This window comes from Corvus brachyrhynchos, unplaced genomic scaffold (assembly GCF_000691975.1).
Source record: "Corvus brachyrhynchos isolate BGI_N302 unplaced genomic scaffold, ASM69197v1 scaffold10, whole genome shotgun sequence".
Lineage (NCBI taxonomy): Eukaryota > Metazoa > Chordata > Aves > Passeriformes > Corvidae > Corvus > Corvus brachyrhynchos.
In genome coordinates, this window is record NW_008236180.1 from 5,876,035 (window position 1) to 5,887,327 (window position 11,293).

The following is an 11,293-nucleotide window of genomic DNA, read 5'->3' on the forward strand; positions in this document are numbered from 1 at the left end:
GCTCTACCACCACTCCACCCAGGTGGGTACCCGCAGGCCCCCAGATATCCCGGCCGTGGGGCTGCTGGGGAGGGTGCTGCTTCCCCTTGGAAAACAGGGGATTTTGGTGGGGCCAGGCTGTGAATCTGCAGTGAGATCTGCACCCTGAGCTCCTGGAGAGCAGTGGGAAAGCGGGCTCTTCCTTGGGGTTCAGCTGCTGAGCTGCTGGGTGATGCTTTCTGCAGGAAGGGACGTGCCAGGTGTCCCTCCAGAGGGGCCAGCTGGCCTTGAACCTTCTGGGGAGCGAAGTCACCACTGACGGTGCCTACGCGGACGGCAGGGCTCACTACGTGGCCTTCTACAGCGATGCCCGTGGGTACGTGTCCTGCTGTGGGTGCTGCTGGGGGGCTGGGGTGCCCACAGCCACGGGGACCTGCTGAGCCCCTGCTGCCACCCCCAGGGTCCGGCTGTACGTGGACGATGAGCTGCAGGACACCAGGACAGGCCCCAGGCCCAGCCGGCGGCAGCGGCGCCAGGACGGGCGTCGGCTCTTCCAGCTTGGGGGTTCACCCGATCCAGGTGCCCTCAGCAACCTCACCGGCTGCATCGGGAATGTCTTCGTCAAGCGGTGAGCAACTCTGTGCCACTGCCAGATAGCAGGGCTCAGCCCTTTCCCACCTCCCAGCTGCTGTGACAAGGACCTCTTCTTCCTGTGTGTAGGGTGTCAGAGCCACAGATGGTGGTGGACCTGCAGCAGAATGTGGAGAGCATCAACGTCACCATGAGCTGTCCCTTGGGCGAGCAGTCGCAGCAGCTCAGAGTGACTCCAAAGAAGGACAGGCGGAAACCCAAGGTACCGGCTGCTGCCAGAACTCCCCACGTTCTCCTCCTCATCCTCCTCAGATGCCACTGCTCAGCTCTGCTGGCGCTTGCAGGGATACTCCCCTCACTCCATTCCCTGGTGCACGTTGTGTAGGTGCCGGGCAAGCCTGCGCCGAAGGGCCGCCGCCACGACCAGGACGGGCTGTGCCAGCTGCACGCCCAGCCCCACACAGCCAGGGGCACCTTCCGCTTCGGGGGGGCCCCGAGCAGCCGCTGGGAGTTTGATGAGATCCCAGCCTCCTTTGGGTGGAGGTGAGCCTCGCCCCATGCCCGCCCCATGCAAACCTGGCCCTGGGATCATGGCCTGGAAGCACGTGTCCCTTGCAGTAGTGTGAGAGCTGGGTGCTCCCATCACTCTCTGTCCCTGCAGGTGCCATTTCTCCCTGGAGGTGAAGCTGAACTCCTCCAGTGGGCTGCTCTTCTACGTGGCGGGCGAGCGGGGCTCCTCCATGGCTCTCTTTGTCTCCAATGGGCGCTTTGTCTTCCTGGTGGACATGGGCGGGCGCCGGCTGCGTGTCCGCAGCAAGGACAAGTACCGCGACCGGCGGTGGCACACGGTGAGCAGGGGCAGGGCTCAGCAGGACCTCCCCAGACCACAGCGTTGCCTTCTGCACCAGATGCCTCTGCAGGGGTTGGCTCAGTGCTGCCCTGCTCTGGGCATTGCTTCCTTATTGCACATGGCACACTGCAGTTCCAGGGGAGCAAAGGGGACCGTGAAAACACAGCCAGGGCTGGCTGGACCTCTGAGCTGAGGCCTCCCTTCCCTGGGCACAGCCCTGGGGCTCCTCCCAACCCGGGAAGCCCCAAGTTCTGGCACTGACCTTTGGTGCTTGCAGGTCTTCTTCAGCAGAGACCAGAGCCGGGCCCAGCTGGTCATCGATGGGCTGCGAGCCCAGGATGCTGCGGTGGCCACCACAGCGCTCTTCATGGCCCAGACCCCCTTGTATGTGGGGGGAGTTCCAGCTGGGAAAGCTAAGGCTCACATACCGGTAAGGGCTTGGCGGTCCCATGGCATCATCCTGTCTGCCTGTTCCCAGTCCCATGGCATCACCTCGTGCTGGCTGCTTTTGCCCCCTCTGTGCTCAGTCCCGTGGCCTCTCTCCTCAGGCTGCATCAGCCTCCAGCTTTGACGGCTGCCTGAGGAACCTCCAGCTGGACGGGAGGCCCCTGGGTCCCCCCTCGCGCGCCTTTGGGGTGACACCGTGCTACGAGGGCACACTGGAGAGCGGGGTCTTCTTCGCCGCAGATAGCGGGTCCATCACCTTAGGTACCCCCCAGCAGGCTGGGACTAGGAGGAACAAATCCCATGGGAATCCCCTTGGTCCTCACCAATGGCATTTCTCTTCCAGCTGATGCAGTGATGACTGAGCAGGACTTGGAGGTGACACTGGAGGTCCGTCCCCGCAGTGCCTCTGGCCTCATCTTCCACGTTGGCACGAGGAGAAGCCACCATCTCTTGCTCTACATGGAGGAGACCAAGGTACTGGGAGGGTGGTGTCCCCACAGATTTTCAGAGTCAGTGGGGGTCTCCTGCCTGTCCCTCTCCACTCTCCAGCTCTGATGGGTTTGTCTCACCCCAGGTCACTGTGAGAGCGAACGCTGGGGCTGATGAATTCTCTGCGTCGGTGACGTGCCCAGCTCTCTGCGACGGGCAGTGGCACACCATTGCAGGTGAGGTGACAGCTCCCTTGGTTCTGTGACTCTGCTCCAGCCCTGCTCCTAGGGGAGCTCAGGGCAAGCCCAGGCTTGGCGATTTAAACCCTATGCCCCTGCTGTATGCACTTAATTTGGGAGTTCATAGCTGCCATAAGGTCAATTTCCTGATTAACAAGAGTTCTTGCCTGATCTTAGCACTGTCACATCTGGTGGACAGGAGAGACAGGTTGTTTTTCCACATTTTGGAGCAGCTGGCAAGGCCAAGGATGTGCCACAGGACTTGATCCATCCTGGGGACTGTGTACAGCTTCAAGTGAAAGTCCAATTTGCTTTGGTGCCGTGTGTCCAAAGGGCTCCAACCCCACAGCTTGGAGCAGGGATTGCAGGATTCACACCTGTACAGGAACCTCAGCCTTTAACGTAGCTGCCATTGAGCAGGTGCTGTTTTGTATCAAGCCCTTTTTGGGGCTGGGGGCACAGCTCTATTTTAAACCCTTATCTTGTTCAACCAGTGCTGGGTGAGGTTTTAGGGGAGACTGTCCATACTCTGGGCATTTCCCAAGAGCCAGGCCCTTTGACTCTTCCAGTAGTTTTGCTGTGCTCCACAGCACTGGTCTAGGCTGGAGGGCAGAGGTGGGCTTGCTCCATGGGTAAGGAAGAAGCACTGACTGTTGTTTTCTTTTGAAGTTACCAAATGGAAAAACATAATCCAGGTGGATGTGGATGCAGAAGGCAACCACACAGTGGGACCCAGCCAGCCTCCTGCACCCAGCACAAGGGTGACCTTCTCCCTGGGAGGGCTGCCAGGTGAGTTGGCAAAGACACACTCCAGGATGAAACACCCCAAGGCCAAGGGAGATACTGTGCGAGGAAGAGGTATTTAAGCATTTGCCAGATTAATGCCTGCTTTTCCTTGTTCTTCTGCAGAGCCAGACAAGGCCAGCACAAGGCTGCTGTTACCTCCCCTCCCTCACTACGTGGGCTGTGTCAGGAACCTGCTGATTAACCAGAGGCACGTGGACCTGCCTCGAGCTGGGACTGCCTGGGGCTCTGTCAGCCTGAAGGGCTGCCCTGTGCTCTAAGTGCCACATGCACGGACAGCCTGAGGGACACAACACTGCTCCGGCCCCGGCGTCACCACTCGAGAGCACTGACCGTGCTCGGACACACTTACCTCCAGTGACTGCAGGCACAAGTCTGGGCCAAACCAGAGGGGCCACAAATCCCAGGGGAAGGAGGGCAGGGGAGGACAGCTGGGGAGAAGGGGGCACGTTGAGGATGTTTCCCAGATAGAACCAAAGTGGGATGTGGCGACAGGTGAGTCCTTCCTGGGTGGTCAAGGATCTGCAACAGGGCTCGTGCTGCCCGTGGCTCGTGGTGGGAGCGTGGGCTGGAGCACAGAGCAGCCCTGCAGCATGTCCTGAATCCTGTTCCCTTCACCCCACACGTACAATGCGCATAGATTTAGTTCACCGAACACTTGAGGCTATTAATAAACTGTCACAGACTGTCTGCTGATAAAGGCTGCAGGAAGTTTGTGTTCTATAATAAATGCAATTAGGACAAACTGGATTAATTCTATCGGTTTTGGGGTTTTATAAGCAAGGGCACATTTAACCCTCCCCCCAAGGGCAGTCTCAGCTCACCTGCTACTGCTATGCGAAGAGCTCTGCAAGGGGGAACTTGGACAAAATTCTGTTTGCAGAATTAGCATCTTCTTATCAGAGTAATTTATAAGAATCAAAAAAAGAACAGAATAGGCTGGGAGAACTGCTGAGGGAAAGCAGAAAGGCACAACCACCACTGGCTCTGCACTTGCATTCAGCACTGGTAGTACACTGACAAAGGTCCTGTTGTGTGAAGCAAGAAACTACTGCTCGAAAGGGAAGAAATAGAAAGGTTACCTCCGCATCTGGCCAGGCGCGCAAGGTGGCACCTGGCCCTCACCCATCCTGGCTCCTGCTCAGCCTCCCTCAGCCCTGGTGTAGTGCAGTCTCCACTTGAAGCAGCTTTTTACTCCCAAGACACCCAGTTCACTCGTGCACTTACACGTCATATATATATTTGGGTGTGTATATATATCTCTGGCCACTTGGGGACAAAATCTTGCTTCTGAAATGGACTTGTAACTTATATCATTATATTGTGGGGTTTTTTTATGAGGGGTAAATATTGTAAAATGGGTTTTTAACATGTCCATCTTAAACAAATGTAATTATGACTTGTTCTTAAAAGTTGTAGTATTAAAGATGGTCTTTGTAAATCACTGGTGCATACTGTGGAGTTAAATAAAGTTTTATGTTACTCTCTTTCACTTTACCTGGGGAGAGTTAGCATGAGGCTGATGAGCTGGAAGAGGGAAAATCAGCACCACAGGGTTTACTGTACAGATTGGAAGGAACAGTATGGCAGATAAAAGAAAATTCCTTTATTTGTAGATTTATATAAGCATAATATGAAGTTAGTAATCCTACTGCAGTTGCTTAAGTTAGTATCTAGGAATATCTGTAAGGAAGAGCAAATAACTTAATCTAAACTCATATCTTCCTCTTCATCTTTCTTGTCCTTAGAGTCTCCTTCCTTTTGGTCTGATTTGACGCTGTTCTGCATGGCTTTGGCAAAGGCTTCTACATCTAGAAGTTAAAAACGCAAGTTATTGCAGTTCCTGGGCTGGAGCTCATTGTCCACACAAGGTTAAAGCTTCATTACTTAGAAAGCAGACAGTTGCTTTAGTATGAATTAGCAGGGAGGAAAATTTTAAATAGTAACACAGATCCAGATCTCTCTGACACAGGATTTTATGCACTTTCACTGTGCATGGGCATCCTAAGACCAGAATTCCTGCAGTAATGGGAGGGATGCTAAAAGCTCATTATGGAAAAGGGAAACCCCCCTCCCCCAGAGCTGGCCCTGACTGTTCACTGATTTCAGGTGAATCATTAAAGACTCCCACAAGAAAGGCATTCCTTAATAAGGTGACTGTGACACCTCCAGAGTCCTTTGAATCTCTAGCAGGAAAACAAGGCCAACACATCTCTGCAGAACCCCAACTTCTCTAACGGCACATCACACCTCACTCTGTGTCTGCTGGGAATAGCACCTGCCCTTTCCTTGTAAACACCAGTGCAAGAGTCATCTTTGGAGAGTCAGAGAGAAGCTGATCCTTACACCCCACACTCAGTGGTTGTGTGCAGTGCCAACACCCCCAACAACCCCCTCCATCCTGCTCCCACCAGCAACAGCACTCACCGCCTTTATTTGCTGCATCTACTGCCTCTGCAGGTAGCCCAAACTGGCTCATGAGTGGGCCCAGCTGTCCTGAAGCTAAGGCAGCACTGAACATGCTCAAAGCCTGTGAATTGGAGTCAACAGCATCAAAAGAAAGTTTGCATCAGATTCCTGCAGCAGTAACCCCAGGAGGAGAGCAGTCCTGTCAGGGCAGGGCTTGGGAACAGATATGCAATAAAATAATCACCAATTAAATGTCCCTCACTTCCTTTTGTCTGCATGGAAGTTGCTACAGTTCAATCTAAATCATTTAAGCAACTGAAATTTTGCAAATTGACAAATTTCAATCAGTTCTGTAAGACACCAGCTTTTATCACAGTGTCCTGGAATTACAGACTGGTGTTTCAAGGGATGTAGTGCAATAACCATGAGCATCACTTCCTTTCAGTCACCTGAAATTACCTTTAAGGAGCCACTTGTTGAAAGGGAATAATGAATCTGCTACTACTCCTGTCGTTTGCCACAGAGCATTTATAGTGAAGAGAAAGGTAAAGCCCAGCTCCAAAAGAAAAAGTAAAAACCATTCCCATCTGCCCTTGAGTGACTGCAGGAAAGAAGAGCTGGTGCTCCATTAAACCATGTCCCTCCTCCCTTCCACTTGTACTGAGCAACTTCCCACTTTGAACAGTGCCAGAAACCTGGAAAAGCAGGGCAAGGTGAATCAGGAGGAAGGAGAAGCGCACTTCTCCCCAGAGCCAGGCATCTACCTGCTGGAACTGAGGAGATGTCAGGGTGTTCTGGATCTCTTCCGCAGTCTGCGGCAGGGATTCCCCTGAGGGAAGGTAAGGCATCAATCGCTCCTGAACTTCAGCATTGGCCAGGATGGGAGCCATGATCTCGGGAGTCAGAACAGCTGCCAGATCCACTAGGAGAAAACAAAGGGTAGACCATTAAACTACACCCAAAACCCCCTGTTTTTGTCATGTAAATCAAATTATCTAGTCAGGGTCTGAGTATTAAAACTTATTAGCACACTGCCACCATCTTTTCTTCCTCTCAGTTTTGAAGTGAGAGTAAGTCTCCTGAAGCAGCCAAGAACAGCACTGAAATAAAAAAAAAAAACCAACAAAAAACAGGAACAAAAAAATTAAGAGACCTTTCAAACCAATGTGGAACAGGACAGGACAGTAAAACAGCTCCAAAGGACTCCTGGATCCAACAGCTGCCTGGCCAGAACACTGTTACCTTGCTGTCCTCCTGCTCCAGATGGCACATTCATAGTAGCTAAAATGTTCTGAAGGTCACTCAATTGAATGGGCTGGGTTGGGCTTGTGGCTGAGCTGGTTCCATTACCCGAACTGGGAACGGGGCTGGGACTGGTCACGGAGGCAGCCGCAGGAACGGACGGGGCAGGCGTTACACGGGTGGAAGAAGTCGTGGAAGATGGAGTCACTGCAGCCGACTGGCTGCGAGAGCTGGGCAAGATAATTAGGATAATTAATTCCCTGCAAAAACCTCTTGTATTCCGAAAAGCTTCTTTTCAAACCCTCCCAATATGAAAAACTCCTACCTCATTTTAGAGAGGTAATAAGCAGCCTTGATTCCCCCCATACTCCCCATTCAATAAGCCATGATTCCTCCCCCAGAAGTGGCAAGTTCACATTACAAAAGCCCTGCAGGCCCAAGGCACACGAGGCCTCCTACCTTGATGATGAGCTGCTGGTCGGGGGTCCCCCACTCCCGAGCAGACTGGCCAGCCCAGGCCCCGTCAGCGCGCCCAGCCCACCTTCCATAAACATAAAAGAAGAACAGGTTTAGACATTTATTTCTTCAGGTTTTCTGCACCTCTCTTCTCTGGAGAGGCTGCTCTTGTACCTGAGAGGTTTTATTTGGTAAAATAGAGGAGGGGGTGAAAGAGCCCAACCCACCCTCCCATGTCCTTAACAGAATCTTGTTTTCTGATCTTGCATCCCCATTAGAGAGCTGAACATCTCAGAAATGACTCAATTTCTAGGTGTACACAAGGATGAAGTTACTTCGGTTTGTACCGTACATACATCATTGCATCACAGCCCTCTCCTCTCATCTGCTATCCCAAAAATCCAACTTTTCTATGGACTTTAAAGCCAAGGCCCCCAGCAGAAGATCCCAGAGGCGTCTTTGAGTTACCACCACTCTCTACCCACAGACCAGGGGTTTGCAGCTTCAAACCTAACGCAAAGATGCAGGAACAGAATCAGCCAAGCTGTTAAACACTTCACAGGCAAAGGAAGGACAGCTCCACGCACCAAGTGCTCCCAGGGGAGCAGCCAGCAGGAAACCAACACCCCTATGCCAAAGAAACCAGAATCGGCCTCCTCCATCACACATCCAAACTACCAAGGACTTATTGCAGGGTCAAGAACCTCAGCAGGGAAAAGGCCTGGCTGCTGGGCCCCCCAGAGTTGTCAGGGACTCGACTGTCCCCCCACAACTCCTTTGAGCCACAGCAGCCAAACGCTCCATTTATCAAATGCTTCCCATCAGTGGGTCCTTGCACCACACCTGATTATACACACAAAGCACCTGCATTTCTCACCCACCTTTGGGAGCATCTGGGAACAGAGGACAGAACAACAGCACTCCGTGAGCAAACCCATGGCCAACTGCAGCTGCAGACCATGCAGGTCAGTCCCTCCTTGTACAGGAACAATCCCATGGAACCAACACTTCCTGTCACTCATCCCACAGCTTCCCCTACAGCAGGCATGGAAGGTAAGGCTCACCTGGCTGCACCACACACTGCTCTGCTCCATTTCATGGTAGAAGTGACCTAGAAGCAAGAGAGCTCCTTTGGAGCTCTGCAGAGCCCCAAGAGATGCAAACCAGATGTGAAGAAGACAACACTCCCAGGGGAAATGACCCCCAGGGATTCACCACAACCACGGTCTGCAGAGGCAAGCAGATGGTTCTCTTTCTGTTACATGTCAGTTTCACTTATGGCTGGATGTAAACGCAAAGAAAGAAGAATTGCTGAGGAGAAGTGTTGAGAAAAGGAGAACAGTCTCAGGATTAGGTGAAGCTTCAAGAGGAAGATCATTTCCAAACACATCCTAAAAGGCCAGAACCTTCCAACACTAACATGAGATTTGCATCTGAATATCCCACCAATAAGACTTGCATCTGAAGCGAAAAAGACACCAGCCAGATCCACAAAAACGGACTTCTGAGCTTAAGCACAGAACCTGAGTCACCGCCATCTGTGTTCCTTTGCCTACTTACACTCAAGGGTCTGACCTCTCAGAAAATGCTCCTGGAGCACAGATAGCATTGAGAACAGACCACAGCAGGGACTCCAACACACCCCTCAGCCCCTTCAGCAACCAGTGATTCCAGCTCTCCCCAGGGCCGCCCAGGAGAGACATCCCTGCCCTGAGCCTTGCTCCTCTGACTGGGGAGTGTTGTGGTGTGGGACCACTCCAACCTTCTTCTTGAACTCTTTTTACTTTGCACACAAATATTCACTGAATCAGAGACAACACAAGCAACCCTACAGCCTGGTAACCAGCACATTCACCAGGAACAAATCACTGGTTTTTGGCCCCTGCTCCAGTGAATATTTAGGAGGAAGAAAAGGAGTAGAAAAACACACGGGAAAAAAAAAGCAGAAGATTCAGTGCAGCAAGGAGCAGAACCAAGGTTCCTCGCAGATCAAGCCCTGAGATGAGTGCTGTGTAGAATCTGGTACCCTTTTTCTGTCCCTGAGCTCATCTCTGAGGCAGGGCCTTGCCTTCTCACGTGAAAGAAGCGCTATTGAGATCAATAGCACTACTTGAAAATATTGTCAGGTAAGATTTAACCTGGCAGGAGAAAATACCATTTTGGCATAAAGATATTAAAGCATTTTACCAAGTCCTCCTAAGCCCGTTGGTCCGATCAGCTGCATGAGCTGGTTATGGCTCATGTTTCCAAGAAGGCTTTGCAAGCCACCCTCACCTAAAAACAAAAACATTCTGAAACACAACATATTCACATAGTTTTTTTCACAGCACTCCAGCTCAAACAGCAGGAGATTAATTGGCATCACATTCTGTATGGAAAAACAGTTTCAAGTGTTTACTGATTCATGATCTTCATAAAAAATAAATGTAACTTGGCTTCATAGAGAGAGGTAAGACTCCAGAGAATCTACTGGAAACAAAGAGATTTCTCCTGGCAGTCTTAACTTTCAGCCTACACCTATTTTAACAGCACAGTTTATTCTGCTAAAAGCACATTTACGCTTCTGTATCAACATTGTCCCCAGCTCACCCTCCTTAGCCATCAGGGATTTCTTCCTAGGGAACTCTAAGGGCTTATTCTAGACATAAATTAAAAAAAAAAAAAGCCTCTGACGTGAAGAAGCAGAGAATGGACTGTACCTCCTAGCGCTGAGAGCTCGTGGCCTCCACTGGCATTCCCACCCAGTGCCCCTGGCATGGGGGGATTGTTGAGATACTCATTCACCTTACGGCAGTGCTCCTCATCCTTGTCTGTCTTCGGCTCCTGCAAGAGAATTGCTCTTGGTATGAGTCATACTGGGGGTATTTTGATCCAAGACCTTTGTCATTGGCTTCCCACAAACCTGCATCCAAAAGAAGAGTCGTTTTGATCCTGCCTTGAACTTCAATACATACACACGGCCCGTGGTGCACTGCGGGACTCTCTTGAACTCACAGTCATCAGGAAAAATAATCAAATCCTGGAAAGTGTGTCAGAAGAAACAAATGTTTGAGAAAATACATCAATATTCCTTTTCACCTACCAAAGCCCTCTGCCCTCCTCCACCAGCTTTCTTCCATCTGCTCCTCACTGCAGAGAGGACATGGAAGTGCAAGTCTGTCAGTGACGTTCTCACCCTAATTTGTCCTGGAGGAGCTCTTTCCACAGCGCCAGCAGATCAGAACATGACGCAACACCTCAGCACTGAAACACAACCTCATACTCACATCCTCCACGTTGCCCGAAGTCCTGTCCTTCCAGCAGAAGTGAATGAGGGAATCATCGGTTTGCTGGATGTAAACAAGGCCTTTTCTCTTGTCTGGAGTTACAGTGCTGCCTTTCAAGGACATCTTCCCTGCCCGAAATTCCACCAGGTATTTGCTCGAGGAGCCACGAGAGCCTGGCACCAGGCTTGGAAATAATGCACCTGAAGACATCCTGGAAAGAGAGAGAGCAGCAGGTGTGATGAGAAACCTTCCCACATCCTCCCTTCCCAATATCAAATTTCAACTTTTACCAGGTGGCTTCACAAAAGCAATCTGTCCCACTGCCAGCAGAATTCCAGGGTGATTCAATTGAGCTAAAGTGGAACCCTGGATGAAGACAGGCGGCTCTACAGCCTTCCACTAATAAAGTAAAGCCCGTGTGCTGAGGCACTTGAAAATGAAGCCAACGTCCCCCAGCGCTTCCTTCTTCAGTTCGAACCGTGGTTCAAAGCAGGAAGCCCTGCTGTACCTTCAGACTGCGGCTCCAGCACCCCCGCAGAGCCCCGCAGAGCCCCGCAGAGCCCCGCAGGCTGCCCCGTGCT

At 51.7% G+C, this 11,293-nt stretch overlaps 2 protein-coding genes across 4 annotated transcripts in view; one reads left to right on the forward strand and one right to left on the reverse strand.

The window, feature by feature from the left end:
- LAMA5 (laminin subunit alpha 5) overlaps positions 1-4,836 on the forward strand; it is an 81,621-nt gene extending 76,785 nt beyond the window's left edge. The window contains exons 69-80 of the mRNA XM_017735821.1: positions 1-22; positions 225-355; positions 440-607; positions 700-832; positions 956-1,113; positions 1,232-1,418; positions 1,698-1,850; positions 1,969-2,128; positions 2,211-2,341; positions 2,442-2,532; positions 3,205-3,324; positions 3,445-4,836. Coding sequence (XP_017591310.1) covers positions 1-22; positions 225-355; positions 440-607; positions 700-832; positions 956-1,113; positions 1,232-1,418; positions 1,698-1,850; positions 1,969-2,128; positions 2,211-2,341; positions 2,442-2,532; positions 3,205-3,324; positions 3,445-3,599 — 1,609 coding nt within the window. The 3' untranslated portion in view covers positions 3,600-4,836. The remainder of the gene's footprint in view (positions 23-224; positions 356-439; positions 608-699; positions 833-955; positions 1,114-1,231; positions 1,419-1,697; positions 1,851-1,968; positions 2,129-2,210; positions 2,342-2,441; positions 2,533-3,204; positions 3,325-3,444) is intronic.
- Positions 4,837-4,923: 87 nt separating this feature from the next.
- Positions 4,924-11,293, reverse strand: ADRM1 (adhesion regulating molecule 1). Of its 3 annotated transcripts, XM_017734391.1 has the most exons (10): positions 11,221-11,293; positions 10,713-10,923; positions 10,349-10,465; positions 10,146-10,269; positions 9,634-9,720; positions 7,450-7,531; positions 6,991-7,220; positions 6,513-6,670; positions 5,767-5,869; positions 4,924-5,150 (listed from the first exon to the last, which is right to left on the reverse strand). In XM_017734391.1, the coding sequence occupies exons 2-10, from the start codon at positions 10,920-10,922 to the stop codon at positions 5,044-5,046; spliced, it is 1,218 nt and encodes a 405-aa protein (XP_017589880.1). In that variant the 5' UTR covers position 10,923; positions 11,221-11,293; the 3' UTR covers positions 4,924-5,043. The 3 variants fall into 3 exon arrangements, with proteins under 3 accessions (XP_017589880.1, XP_008632995.1, XP_008632987.1); XM_008634773.2 differs by lacking the exon at positions 9,634-9,720; XM_008634765.1 differs by lacking the exon at positions 11,221-11,293 and having other exon boundaries at positions 10,713-10,926.